Source organism: Melopsittacus undulatus, chromosome 9, assembly GCF_012275295.1.
Source record: "Melopsittacus undulatus isolate bMelUnd1 chromosome 9, bMelUnd1.mat.Z, whole genome shotgun sequence".
In the NCBI taxonomy this organism is placed as follows: domain Eukaryota; kingdom Metazoa; phylum Chordata; class Aves; order Psittaciformes; family Psittaculidae; genus Melopsittacus; species Melopsittacus undulatus.
In genome coordinates, this window is record NC_047535.1 from 23,022,202 (window position 1) to 23,047,359 (window position 25,158).

The 25,158-nt window shown below is 46.3% G+C and overlaps 1 protein-coding gene across 2 annotated transcripts in view; it reads left to right on the forward strand.

Annotated features, from left to right (window-relative positions):
* PHF2 (PHD finger protein 2) overlaps positions 1-23,908 on the forward strand; it is an 82,237-nt gene extending 58,329 nt beyond the window's left edge. The window contains exons 10-22 of one of the 2 annotated variants that reach the window (XM_034066096.1): positions 215-306; positions 1,605-1,694; positions 2,919-3,290; positions 4,113-4,232; positions 5,434-5,552; positions 6,204-6,382; positions 6,580-6,653; positions 8,410-8,567; positions 16,619-16,896; positions 18,614-18,709; positions 19,596-19,705; positions 20,900-21,161; positions 23,627-23,908. In XM_034066096.1, the coding sequence (XP_033921987.1) occupies positions 215-306; positions 1,605-1,694; positions 2,919-3,290; positions 4,113-4,232; positions 5,434-5,552; positions 6,204-6,382; positions 6,580-6,653; positions 8,410-8,567; positions 16,619-16,896; positions 18,614-18,709; positions 19,596-19,705; positions 20,900-21,161; positions 23,627-23,715 (2,039 nt within the window). In that variant the 3' untranslated portion in view covers positions 23,716-23,908. The remainder of the gene's footprint in view (positions 1-214; positions 307-1,604; positions 1,695-2,918; positions 3,291-4,112; positions 4,233-5,433; positions 5,553-6,203; positions 6,383-6,579; positions 6,654-8,409; positions 8,568-16,618; positions 16,897-18,613; positions 18,710-19,595; positions 19,706-20,899; positions 21,162-23,626) is intronic. The other variant, XM_034066097.1, reaches the window with a different exon arrangement.
* The last annotated feature ends 1,250 nt before the right edge of the window (positions 23,909-25,158 follow it).

Here is a 25,158-nt window from a genome sequence, read left to right on the forward strand (position 1 = left end):
ATAGACAATAACTCACAGTGTAGGAAGTCTGGGTTGGATTTATGACACAGTAAATATACTCCTTATTACCATCAAGTCATAGTAGGGATTCAGTCGTGGTGACCAACTTTCAAAGAGTTAGATTTTGCAGTTAAACTTTTTCAAATGAAAGACTTTATGTAAAACACCTTTATCTCTCAGTGCTTGAATGGCATTGTTTTCTCCCTCTGCTTAGGTTTGCATAAAGCTGGGCAACAGCCTCCTGCTCATTTACTCCAAGGAGCAAAAATTCTCAACGGTGCTTTCAGGTCATGGACTAAAAAACAGGTAAGAGAAGAAGACTGTTTCAATATTGTCTGTTTGCCAGCCACTAACAGAGAGCAATTGCCTGACAAATAGTATCTCCATAGTAAATCAGCTAATTCTGAAATCCCAAAGGGAAGGGACTGGGAGAACGTGGACGAAGAGTAATAGCTGGGATTTCATAGTGACACATGAAGAGACAGCAATGAAAAGGGTACCACAAGAGGTGATTTTAAAAAGTCATCTCTGCACACAGCTCAAGGGATACTGAATTGATGTTCCCCTGACTCTGAGCCTCTTCATGTGCCAAGTCAATTAAGCAGAGGCTGTGTATATGAGCAGGGCCTAGAGAAACACCTGCATTTTTGCATGCACAAGGTGCCCAGTTCTTGCAAATCAACATGTTAATTGAGCCAGGAAATACATCTGGGTTGGAGATAAGGCTTAAATGCATTTGCAGGCTAAATTTCCTGCTACAGCCATTGCAGAAGTGTTATTCTTGCATGTGTTGCTCCTCGAGCTTGGGGGTATTAGCTGCAGGAGACAGGCCATTCAATCGTAAAACGTGACCAAGGGACCTAGCAGCTTCAGGGTTTTTGCACATTTCAAGAAGGGATGAGCAGCTGCACACACATTTAGGTCATTCAGTGGCTGTCGCACATTTAAATGTAGCTTGGGACTTGACTGCTTCTTACTACAAAAAGACAGTGCTCAAGCCTGAATTCAGGATTGCTCCCTGGTTCCAGTAGAAGGATTAACCAGTGTGCAAGCTCTCTTCTCCCTATCACCCTGTTTATTTTTCCACTTGCCATGCAGATGAGAAGTACTGAGTCCAATGAAGTTGGACTGTGTTGATGTATAGGTAAAGTTTAACTTTGAATATTATAACATGACATATGAATGCAAATGTTAGTCCTGCCAGGGATCTCTCAGAGTGCCCTGCTGAGGAATTACATGCCTGTTGTACTCAGTGAAGACACCAGCCTGAGACAGTCTCTCCTTGTAGATGCAGAAAAGGAATTTCTCACAGAATCTGATATTAAGGGGTGAACAAAGTGATGTTACAGTTGTGAAAATGCAGTAATATCTGAAAAAAACTTTTGACTTTGTTGTTCTCTCAGGACAACTACACTAACATTCAGAAGGGGGAAAAAAGGTATATTTTCCCCTTATCTAACTATTCTGATTCTATGATTCTATTGAGACACTCAGTATTGACTTCAGTACATAGGAAAAATATGTACATGTCACTTAAAGAGCTTTTTATATATTTTTGCAAAAAACATGCATAGAAACAGCAATCTGGCTTTGTTGTGTTTTAGGCTTTAGCAGAGCATGAAGATGAGCTACCAGAAAACTTCAAACCAGCACAACTTATCAAGGACCTTGCCAAAGAAATAAGATTAAGTGAGGTTTGTGCTGTTTTCATTATATTAACTATATTGGTCTCTCAATAATCCAGGCTATGAAATGGATGAATTGAAATAAATGAATCTTCTTCCCCACTCTCTTCATTAAAGGAATTCATATGAGGTTTCATGCTGGTGATACATGGCTCAGGACTCATGTCTCAGGCTGACTTGCCACATGCTCTGGGCTCCTGTTTGCTTTCTCCTCAGCGTTACGCAGTGTCTGCCTGTCATACTTCTCCTCCACCTTCTCCTAGCTGGACTGGCCACACTCCCCCCTCCATACTTTTTTATTCTTTCACTTAGCTATTCCCTACCCAAAAATACGACAGAACACTGTTCCTATCCCCATGATCATGCTCCCTATGTAGGATTCCCCTTTCCTTATGTTCATGGTCTTGTCTATGACATTGTCTAAACTTGGAACTATTCTTCTGTACATTGTCCCAATAAGAAGCCTTGATCTTGGCTGGCTTCTAGGCAGAATTACTATGGGAAATGTGATAATTATAACAACAACCTCTCCCCAAAAAACAACCCTCAAAAAAGGAGTTTGCGTGGAAGTGGGTCTGCTCTGTGTGACAGTGCAGGGTGGCCATAGGTAGTTCAGTTGTTTTAAGAGGACATTGTGTTATACTCCCCCTCCCCCTTTCTAACTGTATCCAAAGACCTCCAAATTGAAATCTGTCTTGTCCTTTTATACACTTTGATGTGGTATGGAAGTTTTCTGATTGTCAGAATGGCAAGTTAAGCAGAAAATCATTTCTTTTTAATTAGCCAGACAGCATTAACTTTAATTAGGCAGCTATTTTACTGCTGCTTTTTCCTGAGGGCATGGAATATGATTCTGCTACATTTATCACATCTGAATTAAATGCTCAAACTGGTTAGCATTTTAAACAAAAGACCATTCATTTTGTATGTGCAGTCCATCTAACAGTCCTACCTGGGCATAAAACCTCGTGAGAGTGACATTCCTTACAAAGCTGCTGGAGTTTCTCCAAGCCAAACGTGCTTGAGCAACATGGGGTGGGAATTAGTGGTGAGCAGTGCATTGTTGTGTGACGTGGTCTTTGTTCCCTGGCCAGCCTGATCCAGGAATGCAGTTATCCCTTTATGTAAGGGGGGATCTTTGCAGTTTGTTTCCCCAAAGAAGACAGGGTCAAGTGAATACCTAACATGAGGCAGATGGGTCTGAATGCCTTTTGATTTTGTGCTGAACTCCAGAATGCTTCAAAAGCCAGCAAAGCAGACATGAGTGCCAACACCAACGCCGAGGAGATGTGTCCTGTGGAGAAAGAGGAGGCACCATCACCCATCCAAGCAACGTCTCCACCCCAGCCTCTGGAAAAGCTCCCGAAAAAAAAGACTCCCAAAACTGTGAAAACTCCCAAGCAACTGAAGCCATCCAAACCCCCCAAACTCCCCAAACCACCCAAGCCTCCCAAGCCTCCCAAAACACCAAAAGTTAAGGGAGAAGGGAAAAAGAAAGGAAAGAAGGCAAAAGAGAGTCCCCCACCAGTCATCCCCAATCTGGACTTGCTGGAGGCACACACAAAGGAGGCTTTGACAAAGATCGAGACGCCAAAGAAGGGGAAGGTGGGTCCCATTTTAACTTCTCCCTTTTCTCCTGCCATAATAAAGATAAATTCTAGGGGTTTGAACTGGATGAGTTTTAAAGTCCCTTCCAACCCAAACCAGTCTGTGATTCTATGATACTCATTTGAAATGGAACCTCCAAGAAACCTAAGATTCATACTGAGTCTGGCAAACTTCTGCCAGTTGACAGCCCAAACTGAGGAGAGGTGAAAATGAAAAGATATTTTAAATAGCTTTTTTTTTTTCCCTTGAACCATTAAATTCTTATTTCAGGTGTTATTCACACACATGCAGTTTCATAACCAGTTATCAAAGATGGAGGAACTAATTCCTAAAGCGTCTTACTCACATAAGATTTTAGTCTAGAATGAATGGCTGAAGATAAAACAATAGTTTGCTTCCATTTTTGCCCATGTAAGACAAGTTTCATTTTGATGTCCTTTCATTCAGCCTGAATTTTGCTGCTGACTTCAGCAGGGCCCAGGATTTCTCTGAGGCACAGGCAGTGTGATGTGTTGTAAACTGCTTGTTAAAAAGCATCTGTAAGTCTTGTCTAAAACACTTCTGAATTTCCTAGGAGCTTGTATGCAGTTTGTGAAACCTGCCCATGGAGCACTAGGCAGGGAGATCACAGTACTCCTGTACATTGTCAAGGAGAAATGCAGCTGGTCTTCTACATTCAGCCGTTTTTGATTGAATCTCATATTTGGGTTCAGAAAGAATGAATCAGGAGTTTTCATGTTCTAACCCAACTAAAAGGTGTGTTTCTGTACCATGCTGGCACTCCATCCTCATTGAGATACATGCTGGTTTTTTCCCCAGGCTGCAAAGAATGTTCTAAGTGCTCCCAATAAGGAAACTGCTACTAAGCAGAATGAGGTGGAGAAATTTGAAGTTCGAGAGCAAAATAAAAGCAAAACAGAAGCCAAATGGAAGTACAAGGTAATGTCTCCTGTTAAATCCTTCTGCCACAGAAGTCAAGTGATAGGTGAAGTGTGGAGAAATACTCATAGAAATACTCATACTAAGCAAGAGAGTATGAGGCACCAATTTTCAGTTCCCAAAGAAAATGGGAAGTAATCATTGCTGGGGGGGAGGGGCAGCTTCTCCAAAGCGTGTGCTGAATTGTCCATCTTCATCCTTGGGTAAGCCCATGGGAACACTGTAAATAGTGAGATTTATCAGTGCTGCTCTCTTGTGATTCTTACTTTAACACAGTGGTACTACTTTCAGCCTGGAGTAGTTCCAGAGAAGTCAATAACTAATGATGGCATAAAAGTAGAGTTAATGAAATCTGAGGGCTAATGTAGGGCGAGTAAAATTCATTCATAGAATAATGCATTTTTCCCTAGGTACTACTTAAAACAAGGTGACATGAGGCTTTCTTACAGAAATAGCTGCTTTGTGAACTTCTAATGACAGAGGTGCAAACAAGTCCCCCCAAACAAACAAAAAATGCATGCTTTTTGACCTGGGGAAACTAATAAGAATCATGAATCATTAACATTAGAGACATCTAAAATTTTTGTGTAAAACTAGTCACAGTTAATGTGATCAGATCAATGTGTACCAATTAACTCCACGGCCAGTACAGCTTAGGAAAGTACTAGGCAATAGTTAAAAAAATAATCAAAGGCTTCCACTGCACTGAATGACTTTGATATTAAATTATTGGATGCATAATTCAGGCTCTTCTGAAGGTGTGAAAGAAGCAGGTGGAGCCTAGGAAAAAAACAGTTGTATTTGAGAGGTTGTAGGCACTGTGCTGGATTCTGTCCTTACCCACACAGGCACGATGCTGCTGAGCAGCGTGCTTGGTGACTGCTCTGATCCACAAAATGTGTTTAGTGTTTGACCTCAGCCTGTACCAGTTCAAGAGAGCAATATGTATACTTGCCATCATGTTTCTGGCATGCACTGCTTAAAGTGGTGCTGAAGTGCTTCCTGACTGGGGACAAGTTCCTCGCTAAAACCCATGTTAGTCTATGGAGGACTGTAATCCTCTATCTCTCACCATATTTCAGGGAACATATTATTCTCCTCATATAAGTCAGTGGATTCTGATTTTAGCTAGGGATCTGAAATAACACAACAAGGCATTTAACTGATTTTACTGTTTTGTCTTGGGTCTTTCTCCTTTTAGAACAGTAAACCCGATTCACTTCTAAAGATGGAAGAGGAACACAAATCAGAAAAGACACCTTTATCAGGAAATAAAGACAACAAATTTACATTTTCTTTCTCTAACAAGAAATTGCTTGGGTAAGTAAAAATCTGACAATACACATCAACTAAAAAAGCAGATTTAAAAGTCATTATTTAAGTTTATAATGTTTTTTTATACAAGAAGATGAAAATCTGCCTTTGTGGTCAGTGTAGAAAATGCACTTGCACAAAAAGTTCTTTTCTCTAGAACTTTTACCTAGAACCCAGCTTAATTTGCCATTAACAGCAAAAACCTGTCTTTGAGGCTGGTAGTTTGCTTGTGAATAGTGTATATCATTCAGCATTGAGGTTTGGCACTTCAGGTGCTTACTAGTTAAGTTATATTTAGTGGGTTTGGGGCAGATCCTTCATGGTACAATTTTAAGTAACTGTTAAATGAACTCTGCATTCCAAAATTCCATGCTGCACGTGCATTATGCAAATCACGCAATTCTTTGAGACAGCTTTAAACAATGTAGTGCTTATTTGAGGCTAGCCAAGGCCACTCTAGTGGGCATTATAGCTTGAGATACAAATTTTAGGTTCAGAAACGTGTTTGTAAACTGACTCGAGTTGCTGTGGCACTTTGGGATGTACCCAAGTGTCCTGAGATTTCTGCATAAAGATACTCTCTGTCTTCTCGAATATACTCACAAGATTTTTTCCAGGCAGAGCGTTGTTACTGATTTGTAATTACTTTCCTTTCAGTTCAAAGGGAGTCAAACCCCAGCTGAACACCAGTGTGTTTGGGTCACTGCAGAATTTTAAAGAAGACAAAGCAAAACCTGTACGCGATGAATATGAATATGTGTCAGATGATGGTGAACTAAAAATTGACGAGTTTCCAATCAGGAGGAAGAAAAATACTACAAAAAGAGAACTGCCCTGTAAGAGTGTTTCCTATTTTGTCCATATGTGTACAACAAAATCTTAGATATTGATTGTCCAAAACTAGGCTTTAAAATCTGTATGATTTATAATAAAACAAGCTGTGTCTTAACTGTCAGTCCAGTATAAGTGGATTGGGAGTGCTGGGTTTTGAAGTGAAAAGAACCATGACTTTCTCTTTTTGTTTTCAATTCAGTTCTGTCAGATAAAAAAGACACTCTGCAGCATACTCCTGTTAAGAAGCCAAAGGTGGAGTCGGTATCATACAAGGTATGGTTGTTATTGTACCTATCTCAAGAAGCACTCATTATATGTCTCTAACAGTACATGTGGCAGGGTTGTGATGGCAGGAGCAAAGCCTTCTTATGGCTGCTGTGACATCTTTTCCTTCACTCCACAGTCACAGCCTGCCCAGAATAGGTAGCAGCCAGGCATTGCCAGGAGTAAGAGCCATGTGGTGCTGTGGCTTGAGCTGCCTGGTACATGGTCAGGCCTGGTGGGAGGCTTGTGGGGATCATGACAGTTGTACAACACTACAACAACAGGAGCAAGGAGGAACTCCCTTCTTCCTGAAGGAAGAAGGTAAGTTCCTTCTTACTTTCCTGTAAGAAGGAATGGGAAGGGTCAGAAGGAGTTTTCTGTCATACCTGGCTTGATGTTGCGTTGCTGAGTGATAGACACATGGGGCTGTTCCAGGCTGCACTCTCAACCTGTGTCTATTCTCCTGTTTCCATTCACTTTAAACACTAGTTGTTAAATTTCCATGTTCATGTTTGACAGATGAAACTGCAAGTACTCATACAATGGAACTCATGTCACCTCTTGTTTCACATTACTAGAAGCCCTTAATACCTATTATGTGGCAATTACAGGCTTTGTTGACTATCACTTAGCAGAGTCTCCCTCTGCCCATTATGGGTTTACATCTAGAATGCCGTCGACACAGTGTGATACTTTACATGTCCCTTTACATGCAGTGTCAATGTGCCTGTTTATAGCTTGCCTTCAGGAAGTTGAACAGCACACATGGAAGTTTGCTCTGTATTAGCATGGAAGCTTAATATTGGAAATTAAATGACATTAAAATTTAATGTTTTGCCCAACTGTGATTAATAAAAATAAAAAAACATATAATATCTGAATAAATCAGGAAAAGCAAAATACGTTAACACAGCACTGTAACTGACTCAAATGTTTGTCCCTAAGAACTAAGAAATCCTTTTCATCCTAGTTTGGCTCAGAGATACTGAAGAACAAGTACACACCTCCTTGCCTGAGTTAGTAGTTGTTTCCTGGAGACCAGTATACAGAGAACAGGGAAAAACCTGCTGGTATCTCACTGTGCAGAAGCTAAAGGAGGGGGGCCAGTCCCTGGAGAGGACAGTGCAGGCTATGCATAAGGGATGGTTCTTTAGAGGTCTGAAAAGAGGTCTGGAATGGGGAAAAAAGATGTTCTGTTATACTCTAAGACTAGAGATACCAGCCCCAGAAAGACAGCAGATGCAGGCAGCTTCCTTCAGAGGCTTCAGATCTCACTGTTTCTATGTGGCTATCCCATTCCTCTGGCAGTTCTCCCTGTTCTCTTGCAGTAGGGATGCCAGAAGTGGGTCTGTCCCTGTGTCTGAATTGGCTCTCTTAACAGTTTTGCAGAATACAGACCTGTGCCCTGATGCATATCTGGGCTGACAGATATATGGCCACACATTCATTTCTCTTGCTACATGGGTCATGGTCTCAAGAACAGGAGCAGGGGCTGAGAATGGAAATGCCACCTTATGGTGGTTTGATGCCATGTGCAGGATCAGATCTCAGAGATGGTTCTTCAGGGTTGGAAGAGGATAGAAATTCTGCCATACCTATGGCCTGCAAGGCAGCTGACATTTATTGTGCACCTGATTTTGTTTGTCTTTTGGTCTTTTGTTGTATTTAATGAAAGCACATGGCAAAGGCCAGGCCTGTGTCTCTGGACAAGCAGGAGGCTGGGGACTAACTTCCACTTTTTTGAGCCTATTCCTTGTTTTTGCAGAATGATGACTCGTCAGATGAAGATTTGCTTCACATTGACACAGAGGCAAAGCCAGGGCGCAATTCCAAAGTAAAGAAAGAGAGTGGAAGTTCAGCAGGAATTCTTGATCTTCTGCAGGCAAGCAAGGAAGTTGGGGGTTTGGAGTATAACACCAACAGGTATGCACCAAGGGATGGTGTTCCCTCTTACCCGTAAACAGAAAAGGCTTTTTTGTGGCTATGTGAGAATGAATTTTGCACCTCAGCAACTGCTTTCTTTTTTTTTTTTAATCCAGTAAGCAAATTCTTCCTTTATCCTATGATCTGGAGGGAGACGTGGGAAAGTGAATGGGAAAGATTCTAGTGATATAATGTAGAGGCATTTCCTGTCTGCAAATGTTGAACATCCATTTTAGCAATAATACCATAATAGATGAATCATTCAAAAGGAAGAATTCAGTGGATGCGGCTTGAGGGCACGAGTAATGGTTTTTAATGTAGTAATAATTAAGTAATGTAGTAATGTTGTAATAATAAAGTCATCTGGGTGACCGGCACTCCTTCCATAAGGCATTATAAGGTGCTGTGCAGTTGCCCCAATGTCAAATGTTTGCAGGAAGAAAACGGAACTGTCCACCCTCCTTCACACCCTGGTCGTCATTCTTCTCCCCTCCAAAACACATGGCTTGGAAAACACCAAACTCTATCATGGATACTTCTATGCTTAAAATGGAAGTGCTTGTCTGGCCTTGGTTGAGTTTTATATGGGACCTTTGTCAGTAGACACTGATACTGGCACTGGATGGTTTGGAATATGGTTAATAAGCGACAGCAGTAGAGCTTTTAGTAATCCAAACAGTAAGGAGTGAAAAGCAATACAGAATTGGAAAATACGGTTCCTAGACTCAAATCCTGCAGTGCAGGGTCATCTGGAATATGGGTTTTGTTTGGGCCCATCTCCAAACAAATGGATGGGTTCACTGCCTCCAGTCTTTTAAGATCTTAAACTACTGGTAGAGAACTAGGTAGCAGAAGCATTCATGTTGTTTTCAAAAAAAGCTAGTGGAACTCTTCACATATGGAAATGTCTTAATTAACTCAAACAAATCCCCAAGAAGGGCTTTTGGGAACTGAGTCTATGGCTTCGGTGCACATAATGGCACCACAGACGTGAACTGCTACATCTTATGCCCTGTCCTCCCTAGTAGTCTGCTGATGAAGTAGATCTTTGCTACTGCAGTCTTAACTGGATGATTTTTCCCCCATCTGTAGAAGACCAAAGGTATTCATCTAAGCACTTTCCACTGCTCCATAGGAACCACAGCCTTGGTACTTTTGGAAGCTCTGGGTAAATTGCTGGCACAAGTTTCTAGCCTCTAACTATGCCTGTTGTACAAACAAACGAGTTATCTCCTGGAAGGTGAGAATGACAGGTCAGATGGAGATGTGGCATGTGAAATGTATGGCAAGGCTGTTCTTTTCTGGCCTTTTAATAAGCCAGTTCCATCTCAACTCTGTTTCATTTGAAAATCATCTTTATCAGGCAGGCTAGGCATATCATAGAATCACAGAATGGTTGGGGTTGGAAAGGTCCTTAATATCATCTCTTTCCAGCCCCCTGCCATAGGCAGGGACACCACAAACTAAACCATGTCACCCAAGACTCCATCCAACCTGGCCTTGAACACCCCTGAAGCTTTCCCTGTTTAAGTCTGAACCCATCATCCTTTATCCTGTCATTTCAGTCCCTAATGAAGAGTCCCTCCCCAGCATCTCTGTAGCACCTTCAGATACTGGAAGGCTGCTATGAGGTCTCCACGCAGCCTTCTCTTCTCCAGGCTGAACAGCCCCAACTTTCTCAGCCTGTCTTTATACGGGATGTGCTCCAGTCCCTGATCATCCTCGTGGCCTCCTCTGGACTTGTTCTAACAGTTCCATGTCCTTTTTATGTTGAGGACACCAGAACTGCACACAATGCTCCAAGTGAGGTCTCACAAGAGCAGAGTAGAGGGGCAGGATCACCTCCTTTGACCTGCTGGTCACGCTTCTTTTGATGCAGCTCAGGACACAGCTGGCTTTCTGGGCTGCAAGCAGTGTTGGTTCTCCAGGATGGCTGCTTGAGGCAGAATTTATCCTACTCATGATTCATATAGTAAAGGTTACCCATGGCAGGGGGTTGGAACTAGATGAGCTGTAAGGTCCCTTCCAACCCAAACCATTGTGATTCTATGGTGCATGAGAGCAAGAATCACAGAATCCCAAGGGTTGTAAGAGACCTCGAAAGATCATCTAGTCCAACCCCCCCGCAAGAGCAGGGTAACCTAGAGTACATCACCCAGGAACTTGCCCAGGCGGGCCTTGAATATCTCCAATGTAAGAGATTCCACAACCCCCCTGGGCAACCTGTTCCAGTGCTCTGTCACTCTTACAGTAAAGAAGTTCTTCCTGATGTTCACATGGAACCTCCTATGCTCCAGTTTACACCCATTGCCCCATGTTCTATCACTGGATATCACTGAAAAAAGCCTAACTCCATCATCCTGACACCCACCCTTTACATATTTGTAAACACTGATGAGGTCACCCCTCAGTCTCCTCCAAGCTAAAGAGACCCAGCTCCCTCAGCCTCTCCTCATAAGGGAGGTGTTCCACTCCCTTCATCATCTTTGTGGCTCTGCGCTGGACTCTTTCAAGCAATTCCCTGTCCTTCTTGAACTGAGGGGCCCAGAACTGGACACAATATTCCATATGTGGCCTCACCAAGGCAGAGTAGAGGGGGAGGAGAACCTCTCTTGCCCTACTAACCACATCCTTTCTAATGCACCCTAGGATGCCATTTGCACCGTTTTATATGTGCGAAACAGCAAAACCAGTTTGCTTTGAGCAGTAAAACCAGATCCCACATTCTGTGGTATCAGTATCTATTTCCTTCCTGCTTTGTCTAGGTCTGCTTTGGTTATAAAAGCCACAGAACCTGTGAAGGAATTTGAAACAGCTGTAGGAGTGGTCTGAGAGTTGAGAACAGACTGGACAAAGAGACGGGTGCTGTCCTCACCCATGCTATGCCTTTGCTGGCTATTGGAGGGTGTGACCCAGGAAAAGCTGAGTTTGCAAAGATGAAAGGATCTGTTAAAATGCAATGAAAATGTTCCCTCAGATAGGAAGATATTATTATCTAAACCCGGGAAAGATGGGAAGCTAAAAGCCGTAACAGAATTCTGAAGATGTGCCTTGTGGTCAATGGGGAACATATGGAATAAGTTACCAGAGGAAACCATAGGAGCAAATTTTATCAGTGAGTTTATATATATATATATATTTATATATATGTTTTTTGATGTTCAGAGAGAAGATGGAATTTTTTAAGATCGCAGTGTGGTGACAGTGCTGTAGAGAAATCAAAGGTGGGGGTGTTTCTGAACCAGAGACATCTTTTGGTTCAATCTTCTCAGTTTATTAGGCAGTTGTCTCTTTCACAGCTTAGAGATTAAAGCATGTTATATAGACTGGCTTCATGCAGAGCACAACAGTTGTGGAGTGACAGGCAGCCCTGTGACAGCAATCTTGCCATTGTGCAGCAGCATTGGGAGGTTGTTAGTCTCTGCAGCACAGTGACTGGGATTCTCATCTCTCTGTTGAACAGAGATGAGCATGCTGAGTCTCCTCTAAGAGATCTCTTTTCAGTCCTAATGGGGGTGAAAAAGCCAATGATTTTCAAATCAAGTAACATAGTCACTATATATTACAGAATCCCAGTTTGGTTTGGAAGGGACCTTAAAGCTCATCCAGTTCCAGCCCCTGCCACAGGCAGGGGCACCTTCCACTGGAGCAGCTTGCTCCAAGCCCCTGTGTCCAACCTGGCCTTGAACACTGCCAGGGATGGGGCAGCCACAGCTTCTCTGGGCACCCTGTGCCAGCGCCTCAGCACCCTCATAGGGAAGAGCTTCTGCCTTAGATCTAACCTGAACTCTTTCTGTTTCAGTTTGAACTCATCACCCCTTGCCCTATCACTACAGTCCCTGATGAAGGGTACCTTTCCAGAACCCTTGTAGACTGCCACAAGGTACTGGAAGGCTGCTCTGAGGTCTTCATGCAGCCTTCCTTCTCTTCCATTCTTGGGAAGTGTCTTTTGCTGTCTACAATGGCTTAAAAATGCCACTCAGTAATGGAGGAGGACTCAAGGCCTTTCAGTTTCCTCCCTCCAGCCTGGGCTCTGGAGCCAGTGTACTTGTAGACTTTGTGGTTTCTGAAATCAAAGTCACTAACACAGTCACGTAACTAAACTCCACATGAATTACTACACTCTGTGTGGTAGTTCAGTGGGAATGTGTCATATCAATTTTGGCTCTTGTATAAACAATTAGGCTTTGGCAGTGTGTGTTGTAGCTTGATTGAAGAAAGCTCCCAATAAATGAAATGAGTATGTTTCATTTCATAATTATACTGGGCTGTTTAAATGGCCATAATGTGCTTTTTAAAAGAAATAAATTGAAGAAATATGATATACAAATCTACCGTGTCACAACGTAATGCCAGGTAGTCATGTCTGACTCTCAGCAATAATTTCCATCTTTCCCTACTTGTAAAGTAGTAAAAGGTAGGCAAATGTACGTACTTGTATATATATATCAACCTTGAAAAGAGGAGACTCAGGACAGCTTAGAGCAGCCTTCCAATACCTAAGGGGGCCTACAGGAAACCTGGAGAGGGGCTTTGGACAAGGGCCTGTAGGGACAGGCCAAGGGGAATGGCTTTAACCTGCCAGAACAGGGGAGACTGAGATGAGCTCTTAGGCACAAGTTCTTCCCTGTGAGGGTGCTGAGGCGCTGGCACAGGGTGCCCAGAGAAGCTGTGGCTGCCCCATCCCTGGCAGTGTTCAAGGCCAGGTTGGACACAGGGGCTTGGAGCAAGCTGCTCCAGTGGAAGGTGTCCTTGTCTGGGGCAGGGGTTGGAACTGGATGAGCTTTAAGGTCCCTTCCAACCCAAACCAGTCTGAGATTCTGTGATTTTTCTTACCTGTGGACCATGTAGCAGTTGCACCGGGGTTTGCCATGCAGCGCTGGGTATTGCAGGGGAAGCTGGCTGCTTCCAGCGTGAGCTTCCTTCAGTTCCTGCACTGTACGCAGCTAAAACCACCAGGCTTGCTAGGCAGGGAAGAGTTATTGCAGTAAACTAATCTCTCAATCATATGTCCTTGTCTTTACAAGAGTAAAAGGAAAGAGTAAAATCTCTAACAAGGAGGCCATGCAAACTCCCAGACTTACAGCTCGCCCAGTTCCAATCCCCTGCCACTGACAGGGGCACCTTCCACTAGAGCAGGTTGCTCACAAGTCACAGAGCCACAGACCGTTGAGAAATGCTCTAGCTGCTTTGCTCCTGCTCCCTCATTGATTTCAAGTGTTTGCTAAGTCAGAGTTGTAACTCACAGATAGTTCACTCCCATAAATACTTTGGTTTTGAAGTCACTGCTGAAGCAGCAGGAAGGGGATAGATACGTCCTTCCAGAGCTTACAAATTGTTTCCTGGGTCTTTCTGAATTCTTTCAGGCTTTGAAAGCTGCAATGCTTCTAATGGAAGTACGCACAAGCACATGCTCTAATGAGAAACACTTTGCCCCACGCACAGCTCTGTCTCTTTGAGACATTTCTCCCACACATTCAGGCTGTGGTCTGACTCTCAGAACCACTGGTTTTGATCATATTCCACAATTTACTTGTTGAAGTTTGTGTTGCTTAAGGCAGTTCCTCTCTGATTTGCCAATTTAGTGGTCACTACTTGATGGTCTATTTGCAGTGTTTTGAGAGGTCAGTGTTTGCAAAAGCAGTTGGGGGAAAAACCGGAAAGAAAATATGTTAATTTCTTATAGATGGTGCAAAATATGCCTTTGACAAGGAGAAGGCTAAAGCATCTGGCATGATAATGAAGGGATTAAAATGTCTCTTTCCTAACTAAGTATTCTTTTATTCACTGAGTTTCTAGCTGCTAACCTGAGTCTTAACTCATTTCCAGGATTATTTATTAATGCAATTAGTGTCCAGAAACTCCCATTATGTCTTGTACATTACTCTATCCTGAGTCCTGTAATGATTTAAAGTGGATTACATTAAAGTAAAATAAGATAAACCAATGTGGTACTGCTAATTTCCTTGGGAAATGCTGTATCTTGGTGGCTTCTGCTACACAACTGTAAAAATATCATTCCCACAGCAAAGCGGGTGGGGGGGGGGTTGCATTTTACGTTTCACTTTTTGCTCAAACTCCAAAGTTCTGGCAGTGCTTGATGATGTGTTCTGCCTGTCACAGAATTAATGTCTGACTTCCTCTGAGGAGATTATCATTCTTCTATGTTCTCTGTGGTGGGGAGCTTGCTTTCCACATCACTAAGCATAGATGCCAGTCAGAATTTACATGTTGTTGACCTCAGACTGCTCTATAGGAATGTGCTTCCTCCCGTAGTAGATGTGCTGTGCCTGTTGATGACTGGCATTAAAATACCAAAAAGCAAGTTCCATGAAAGCAAGGTTTTCACCCACCCTGCAGCCCCCCCATCCAGTCCATGTCTCTCCAGCATTTCCCATAATCAATCCATCCCACACCCACATCAGAAAACTATGCCAATGCATTGTAGAAATTTCTTCAATTGTTTGTGACCCACAATAGAATCATAGAATAGTTAGGGTTGGAAAGGACCTTAAGATCATCCAGTTCCAACCCCCTGCCATGGGCAGGGACACCTCACAGTAGATCATGTCGCCTGAGGCTCTGTCCAACATGGCCTACGATATACTCTTCTAGCAGATCCTGGAGTGGTGACATCCCCCAATGTGAACTGTTGCCTGTGGTCATGAGCTTCCTTACAGTTGTTCTGATTCTTCCTCTGCTCTCTTGGCAGCATGTCACAGAAGCACACCCCCCTCCAGTGCTGACCCATAAGCTCTTAGAGCTCGTAGTAGAGACACTGTGTCGTTGCCAGAGTCTCTCCAGTGGTGCCCAGCAACAGGACTGTTGCAGATTATCTTAAGTTTTACTGTCTCTTTCTATATTTTGTGTTTGATTATGAAGCAGTTAACTATTGGAACATCTTGATTTAAGAAGTTAGCCTCTATGTTAGCATGGGTTGCTGTGTTAGCTTAGAAATTAGATGCTGTGCTGCTTCAAGTCCCTGTTCTCTGTGACATGCTAGCCTTAGTCCTTACTCTCTAGAGCATAACCAAAGCACCTAGGGTTCATTGTATATAGGATGAGTTATGTGACAACCTGGCAAGGCAGAAATCTCGCCGGCCAACTTGGCAACAAAACTTACTTTTAAGGTGACCTAAAGTAAACTGCCTTCATTATAATACTAAAAAGCACACCCACAGGTCTAGAAGACCCTTGCCCAAGTGAAGACCCTTCCTCTGCGCAAGCATAGTAACAGAAGAGAAAAACACTGCAGATATTATAATTGTATGTAAATCACTAACCAATCATTGTAACTGGGAGTGTACTACCTTGTTATTTTTGTGCATAAATGTAAGGATGAAATCAGCACTGGGTGTGCTTCGTTTGTGGAAATTCCACCTAACACCCAGCGCTGCAATAAAGAAGTGCCTGCTGCTTAATGCTACATTGGTGGAAAGGAGTTTTATTATCCCAACTTTCAGTGACAGAATGAGGAGCATTAGCCGTAAACTAAAACACAAGTTTTATCTCAACATGAAGAAATTCCTTCTGTTGAGGGTGGCAGAGCACTGAACAGGCTGCCCAGGGGGGTTGTGGAGTCTCCCTCACTGGAGACATTCTAAACCCTGGACATGTTCCTGTGTAACCTTCTCCTAGTGGCCCTGCCTTGAAGAGGATTGGACTAAATGACGTAAAGAGGTCCCTTCCAACCATAAGGATTCCATGATTCTTTGTGATCCTATGAATGCTGGTTTGGACTACAAAAGCAACCTGACCCCTGTTCTCACCCCTGCTGATGCTGTCACCCACCAGCATCAACAGCCCCCAGGGAGCTCCCCATTGCATGCCAGCTTCCTAATTTCTGGGGCAGCACCCTAAAATCTAGTGGGCTGACTGGGATACTGCTGGTGGCATAAGAATCACCTGTGGTATGTCCAGCTGCTCAAAAGGCAGTAATTAGGAAACCTCTCCTAGCAGCACTGTGCAGGAAAAGGAGTAAGCTGTTTAAGAGGGGTTCCTGTGTTTCTGGAATCACTGATGGCTCTTGTGTTTCTCACTGTTGCCCACAGTCAGCCACCTGCTTCACCCAGCACACAGGAAGCGATCCAGGGCATGCTATCCATGGCAAACCTCCAGTCCTCAGAATCCTGCCTCCAGCCATCGTGGGGAACCAACCAGGCGAAGAATAACTCCATCTCCACACAGAACTCTAAAAAAACGGGTGGTGGGAGCAACAAAACCACAGGCAAACGGTTACTGAAGAAAAGCACAAAGAACAACATTGACATAGAAGATTATGATGAGGACCAGGACCACTTAGATGCCTGTTTTAAAGATTCAGACTATGGTGAGTACAGATGAGCTCTAAGTGGGTGCCTGGGGCTGCATGTACATACCTGTGCATGTTTACACATACACCCATGTTTCTCATGATGCGCTTGCTCACATTCTGTCCCATTGGAATCCACTGGGTGTTTTGGAAAGGAGGAGTGCAAATAACAAGAGACCTGCATGGCAAAATTAAGTAAACACTGTAAAGATTGGTAGGCTGACCCTGGAGCCAGTGGTGACCTGGCCATCCAGGCAGACTGTTTCTGAGGCATGTCACAATCAGGTGGTCTTAAGAAACATGGAAGCCCACTGAAACCACAGCAGTCAGCCAAGAAACAGGAAACTGTCCCAGAAATGTGTGTCAGGTACTAGTACTTATGACAGAAATGTCTTTGTCTACACAATGGCAATAAAACATCTAGCTGAGTGAGAAGTTGAATTTGTACTTTTAAAAGGGATCCAGTGGTGTTTTGAGTGCTGGCAGAGAATGCCAGAATCTGAAGCAGAAATAGGCACAAAGCCAGTTTGCACTAGTTACATCAGTTCTGCCATAATAATCTGGAGGGGTGTTTTTTGAATATAAAGAAGTGAGGAAATGAAGAAAAGGAATAATGTGAAGACTGGTAGGGGCTGGAAAATCTGAAGTCTGAAAGAGGGCAAGAAGTTGGTAGACGTTTATACTGGATAACAGGACAGTCTGTGTGTGTGAGTCTTCCTGACAAGCAAGGCCATCAGAAATCATCTGTTATGATTGGAAAAGTGGAGTGTGTCTTTTCACATTACTAACAGAGGCATCAAGGTGAGATGGAGATGCTGTGACATGTTGCAGAAGGCTACCCAGCCATTTAGAGTGCACTTGCATGCAATTGTGGTGCTGGAAGGTGCTTTGGGAAAGGGCAGCTCCGTGAAGCTGTTGGGCAGGGCTGTGGTTTAGAGACAGATGTCACAAGTGAACAAAGCTCTGCTCTGCTGAGGGGTGGATTTGCTTTTTGTGTGCCTGTGCTGCCAGTGAATGGAGAGCCTTTGAGGGGAGCAGGCTTGGTTTCCAAAGGCTTTGTGCCACCTCTGATCAGCAGGCCTCTGATGTCAATGGCCAAATGCCACAGTAATGCCAAAATCACGAGATGACAAATGGCAGCTAGCAAGAAAATCAAATGTGTGTGGAAAAAAAAGAAAAGCAGAAACTTCATAGTCCAGATTGGGACAATGTTTAGAGAGATCAGTTGGAGTTTATTTCACAGGCCTGCAAAGGGTCCTTTGGCAGAATGATTCACATTTACCTTTTGGATACTTCCACTGTGTCTTATTTGCCTTTGCCGCATGGTGCAGGAGTCACAGGAGCCAGGAAGCTGTGTACTGAAAAGTGGTTGGCTGACATGCCTTCAGTACCAGTCTGGCTTGAGATAAGGAAACCTGTTCATGTCTCTTCTAGCTGTGCTGCTGCTCCACAGACAAGAGAAAGAGCTGATTTTTCTTGTTTGAGAAGTTTCACTGTGTATCCTAAAAGTATCTGGTCACAGTTTAATGACAGCAGCTCCCAGGTGTAGTGTGTGCATTAGAGTAGAAAGTTCCCTGAGTGGTGCAGCTGTGTCACCACTCAGTGGTATTTCTGGGGGCCTTGCTATTGTAGCTGTGCTGCCTGTAGTTACTGCACCCACACAGAGCAAGTGGGCCTCGATGCAAGGTAGAGCTGTTTCCTGCACTGAAACTATTGCCTTTGTTTCCCACTGTAGTTTACCCTTCTCTTGAATCAGATGAAGATAATCCAGTTTTCAAATCCCGATCAAAGAAAAGGAAAAGTTCAGATGATGCCCCTTACAGTCCAACTGGTAAGTCTGTCCTGCCCTGACTCAGGCTAAGTTGTGCAGGTCCCTAATAAATCAGCCATTTTTCAAGGAGTGTAGAAATTGTAAGACCACAACTAGCAATTTCTTTATTATATGAAGGATTAATCCCTCCCAGCGCAGTGGGGGGTGACAGCCTGCACTGGGACTCATGCTGAGCAGTGTTAGTCTTCTTCTGTCAATCAGGTGGCAGGAAAAGTTCCTTGGTGGGTTGTTTTATTTTTCTTCACACTCTTGGTGATAGAGCAGTTGGCGGCCACCTTGGCAGTGGTGTATCCATGAAACCCCAGACAGCTGAATAGCCAGGGCTTTTAGGGGTTGGCTGTGTAAAGAAAAATAAGAGAGAGTGTGGGAATAGTCTTCCATGTTCAGACAAAGCTGGTGGTCTGGAGGGGTGGTTTTGTTGCAGCACACCAGAGTCAGTGAAAGGCCAGGGGGTCCTTAGACCCCTTTGATGTGCCCACTAACAAGGAGGTCTCTGCAGCTTGCTGTGTGTGTGACAAGCGGCCCATGTCTCATCAGCTTGTGGCAAGCGTGTTCACCCGCAGCTCGTGGGGCAGTGAACACTTTCCATTTGGAAACGATGCTGGAGTCACTCATATCTGTAGCGTAGGCAGAAACCTCCATGGCTTTGGCTTCAGGTACCTGCAGCTGCTAGTGAAGTTGCTCAGCTGTGTTTCATCCTTATTGGCAGCTTCTCCCCAAGCCACTGTGACTGGAGGCTGTTGGCACCTCCTGGCTTTGCACATGTCCTGGGGAAGGAAGGGCAGAGGCTGTGGGATCCCTGGCCCTCCCTGCACAGGAGGTGGGTGGTAACACTGCTCTCACAGGCACCTTCTGCACATCTTACCTGCATCTGCTTTCCTTGTAGCACGAGTTGGCCCCTCGGTGCCTCGACAAGACAGACCGGTGCGAGAGGGCACAAGAGTTGCCTCCATTGAAACTGGACTCGCTGCTGCTGCAGCCAAGTTGTCACAGCAGGTGAGGCTGCTTCAGAAGTCATAGCTGTCAGGAAACAAAAGCCCTCTCCCCAGCAGCAGCCATGCCGCAGTAGCAGTACAGTGTCAGCCTTCCCCAGTGTTTACTCATGCCAGTGACACAAGGCTCAGCAGTCTCAGGGATGTGATGAAAGTCCAACAGTGTCACAACATGGCAATGTTGCAGCTCAGAGTAGGTGATGTGTTAGAACTGTAGAGAAGGATGAGTGAGCATAGCTACCAGGCTAAGACAGAAGGAGGCTGCCTGAAAGAAGTGTGCATGAACAGCACATTGATGTGTATCTGGTGTGACTGGTGTGATTGCCTTGTCTGTGAAAATTGGCTGCTGAGAAGCATAAGGATTAACTTCCAAAGACTTGGTGAACTGTGGGTAACTGTGGGTCAGTTTTGCAAAGACTGAGGCACTCTGAGTGTTGCTGAGTGTCCGGTCTCTGAAGAGTTCAGATGCCAAGTGCCCAATGCACACAGGCCCCACAAACAAGGCAGGAAGGTAACCAGCTCTGCTGGAGCAAGGTTGGTGAGACACTTTGGCAAGCTGCTAGAGATGCAGGTTTTGGTGGCATTGGGCTTCTGTGGTGTGTACTGTTGAGTAGAGAAACTCTTAAGAATGGCAGCAGGGTTTCATAAAGGAGTGGACTGAAAGTAGGCAAGGGAAACAACATGGTGGCAGAGCACTGTTCTTGTGGTATGTATGTATAAGTGTAGTTACAGGTGGAAATAACATGTATGTCCTAGCAGGAAGCAGAGTCTGGGAATAAGTGGGATGTTTAATGTCCTCCGTGCTGTTATGAAAGTGTATGAAGATACCTGAAGATAGGAGGTGACAGTTTTTGTGGAACATCGAAAGATTTGTCCATGAAAAACCCTGCTGCCCTCCCAGGGCAGGGTCGTTTTGGTCCTGGCTGGCTCCCGCTCGCTGCAGTGTGTGCAGAGTTGACAAACAAGGAAGCTCTGCACAAAGCACACACGTAGGTCAAGAAAGACAATAAAGGCAAATGTTTGCCTGCAGCAGAGAGACCTGTGAGCGAGATGGTGTTGGAACAGCCCCTGAGCAGTTTGTACATGGCAAGCTTCATGGGTTTTCGTTGTATCAGGACCCTAAGCAACGCCGCTGGCCCTTGCCGTAGCTAAAGGTCTTCTGGGGATTAATCTGAGCTTCATGTTTGTCATTTTAAAGGAGGAACAAAAAGGCAAGAAGAAAAAAAATACCAAAAAGAAGCTGTCAACCAACAACGTGAACAAACCGGCTCAGGAAGGCAGCTCGCCAGAGCTGAAGCTGGAGTCACATGCCAGCAGCCTCACAGATCACGAGTACACCGCAGGGGCCAGCACCTTTGGGGTCGCCCAGCCTAACAGGGGATCGCAGCCGATGGCACCCGGTGTTTTCCTCACACAGAGGAGACCCTCATCATCCTCGCAGAACAATGCCTCCACCAAAGGTACCAGGAAACGCCTGGAGTTATGATGTAGGAATGGGGAAGGGTGAATTGGTCATGTAATCCGTGCCTTTTGCAGGGACCTCCCATGTTGTGTCTGCCATGGGTATGTACAAGTGCTTCAGTAGGTCAGATCTGGTCAGAGATAGGGCCCTTGGCTTTGGCTGTCCTGGCATCGTGGGCCCAAGTACGTGTTTGCTTCTGGGCTGTTTGTTGCAGGGTGCGAAGCATCCCGTGCTAGGAAGTACTCCTGAGCATGCCCCGAGGCTCCTGAGGACACCTGCAGTGGTCACATCGCAGTCCAGCCTGTCTGGCGAAGCTTGTCCAGGGGAAGATACACCCATGAAGGCTGTTCTGCCAGGACTAGGTCAGGCTCTGCTGTGGCTGGGTGGTGGTTGTACCACAGTACCTGTGAGGACATCCTCCCAGCACATGTAGAGCAGTGCACGTCTGCAAACTTGTCTTAAGAGTTGCCACAAGGGAGCAGAGGAATATCAAACCCTGGGAGTAACACAGCTGCACAACCAAAGCCAAGAGAGAGGAAGAGGTCACTGCTTGTCTGCTGTAGGGAAACTGTTATAAAGCTGAGGCTGTGCTGGAGTCTGGGCTACAACCTCCTATTCTCTGCTTGAACTTTGCTCAGCGAGTGTGACAGAGACAGGTGGGGGACAGGCACTGTGTAGTGTGAAGATTAAGGGTGTGATCCTACTGGGAGAGTCCCTGATGTGAGTCAGGCAATGTAGCAGATGTTCCCTGTGTCCCCCTCTGTTTGAGTGGGGCAAATTAGGAGTACAGTGTCCTGACAAGCAGTAGAACACCAGAGCAGCTGGAACAGGCCATACAGGATGTACATTGCACATGGTAGGTGATAGGGTCCTGGCAGGAGCTGGTAACGCTTGTGGCTGTCTTCAGAACCAGAGTGGAATGAACGTATCTACCTGGAATTGTCTTTGTGGTGAAATGGTGGCATTAGTCTAACAGGTCCAAGCCAGTGGAAAATGTGATGGGAAAAGGAGGGCTGAATGAAGCCAAACCCCAGTCTGGTTGGTGAGTCAGGGCATCATGAAGGGAGCCTGATCACAACTTGCCCATGGCATAGCTCAGTCTTCAAAGGAGGGAAAGAGCCATGTGCCAAGAAAGCAAGTGGCTGACATTGCAGGGAGCAGAGCACTTTCAGAGCCTCCTGGGCAGAGTTGTGGGACAGCTAGGGGCACCAAGGAGACTTCAGGGACTCCCTGCATGGAGCACAGGAGAGTCCCCAGTCTAGGATCACCCCAGATTTGGCATCACTAGGAGTGAAGGAACTATGGAAGGAGATGGTGGGATGAAGCAGGAATTAGGCAGCTGTAAGGCCTCCTCAGGGAAGGTCTGTCAGTTTTAACGAGTGAGGCAAAAGGATGAGAAAAGAGGAAATTTCCCATGGAAGGTGTTACCCCCACGGTCATGGTCTTCAAGGCTGGGGCACTTAATGCAGATGGGAAAAGCAGAGAGAAGCTGAGTGCCTGCAGGTGTTGCACACAGGTGCACCAATGGCAGCATGATGAGAAGAGAACAGGCTGTATGGGTTTGTGCATGCCCAGCAGCCCTGGGTGCATTGGTGACCAGGGAAGTTTCTGGCCCTAAGGTGGCAGCTGGTGAGCAGAGAGGAGCTGCAGCAGCTGCCCCGGACGAGCAGACGGGGAGCACAGACCTCACTGAAGCACACAGCTTGTGAGCAAGGGTCTGGGCTCGTGGTGGTGGTGTCCTCTTATGGCATGGGGACAGGAACACTGTCTGCTTTGGGTGTATTGTAGTGCCTTGGTGCTAGCCTGAGTCTGTAGGAAGTAAGTGTGTGTGTGCCCGTGCCTGTGTGTGTGTCTTTTCAGTGTCCTTCTGGCAGGGATGGACATAGGTGGTCTCGGTAGTTCTGGAGGAAGAGAGGGCAAGAAGAAATGTGGAGCTGCAATGGTATGTGGGTTGGTCTCGGTGCAGTGGCCAAGGGACCAGACATCCTCAGGGCAGTGTTTGGAGCAGGACTCATGGTGGCCCACGAGCTCAGCATTCCTGGACCCTGGACGACAGATTTCCCTTAGAGGTGCTCAGAGATCCCTGGGGGGTACTGTAATGGCCTGCTAGGGGTGAGGAGCTGAGGGTGCCCCTGTGTTGTGTATGCAGCCCTGCAGACTGGGACGGTGCTGGCATGGCTGGGCTCCAACCATCAACCTGTGGGCAAACAGGTCACCCGTGAGCAGGGAGCTGGGCCGGGTGTCGGGCCGGGACAGGGCTCAGGGCTGCAGCTGGAAGGGATGAGCTGAGCCCCAACCCCGCGCAGGGGAACTCCAGCTCCAGGGCCGTGCGCCGCCGCGGTGCGCGGGCCGGTGGCAGAGGGACGGTGGCACCGCGGCGGCGCCGGGCAGGGCTGGCTGCGGAGCGGCTCTGGTCAGCCGTGTGGGACGGGCCCTCACGCTGCTGCCCCGCTCTCCTTCCAGGGAAGCGCACGAAGAAGGGGATGGCCACGGCCAAGCAGCGGCTCGGCAAGATCCTGAAGATCCACCGGAACGGGAAACTGCTGCTCTAGCGGCGGGCCCGCGGGCAGCCGTCGCCGGGATCCCGGCCACCATCACCACCACCCCGTTAACTTTCAGCGGTCGGACTGTACAGAATCCTGCTATAAATATTTTTTAATATAGGTGTCCTTTCTCAGAGCGCTGAGACTGACTAGCCGCAAAGTTAATACTAACCTGCCGCGGAGAGCGGGCGGGCCCGGCCCCGCGCCGGCCTCGGGCCCGGCCCCGGCTCCGGCCCGGCCCTCAGGCGGAGCCGCGGGGAGGCGCGAAGGCGCCGGGCCAGGGCGCTCCCCGTTCCGCCCGGCGGGCGGGAGCAACGGGCCGGGCTGTGGGGCCGTGGGGCGGGCGGGGGCCGGCGCTGGGCCGAGGCCTCGGGCTGAGGCGTTGTGCTATGGCGGCCGTTGTGCTGAGGCGTTGTGCTATAGCGGTCATTGTGCTGAGGCGTTGGGCGCGTTTCTCAGGCACCCCCCCCCCCCCCCGTCGCCCTGTGTAGCTGCGCTTCCCGAGGCTCCCTTTTCCTAGAATGTAGCTTGTATATAGCTTTTGGAATAACCACCGCCGGTTTTTTACAAGGGGAAAGTCCCTCCGGGGCGCCGCCCGCCGGTACCAGCTCTTTGCGTAACTTCTTGTACGAGGAGGGAGACGAAGTTATTTTACTAGCACCTTGTGGAGTGTTTCCGTGTTTTGTGACGATGTAATTTATTAATGTTTGTAGCTTTTTATATTTGTACATTTCTTATGGGCTTTGTTTATATACACACATTACCGGGGCGCGGCGCCCGCGGAACCAGCGCCCCCCGCGGGAGGCGAGGCGAGGCCCGCGCCGGCATGGGTGTCGCGCCGGCTTTTTTTATTATGATTATTATTATTGGTATTATTATTTTTTCGCGACATGTACATTTCTAACAAAGTTTATCGTGGCTATCTATCTATGACGGTGTTTTATTTACCGATTCATATCAAATGCTCTTGTATCGAGTTCACAAAATCTTCAAGTAAGCCTAGAGCAAAGTTTAAAAAAAAAAAAGAAAAAAAAGGGGGGGAAAAAGCAAAGTAAACTATTTCAGGTTTTATACACAACCGCCTGGGCCTGGCCTTTTTGTGGGGTGGGCAAGGGGCAGTGCACGCCTGGGAAAGAGGCAGCTGGGTCCCTGTGGCGGGCAGCGTGGGCAAGCAGCCCCCATGGCAGCCTGCACTGCTTGGCCGCTCCCTCTGCAGGAGCAGGCGGGGGGTTCTGCTGCCCCTTTGCAAGCACATCTCGGGGTGCCGAGCCCTATCGGCACCCAAAACACGTACCAAGACCTCTGCTTGCTGCAGCACCATAGGAAACCCTGGCTGATTTGGCATGGCCTCCAGTGTAGGACCCCATGGGCCACCCTGATGTGTCTGTCCACCACTGAGCACTGCTCTTACCATCCACCTCCCTTTCACAAGCATACACGTGCATTTCCCTC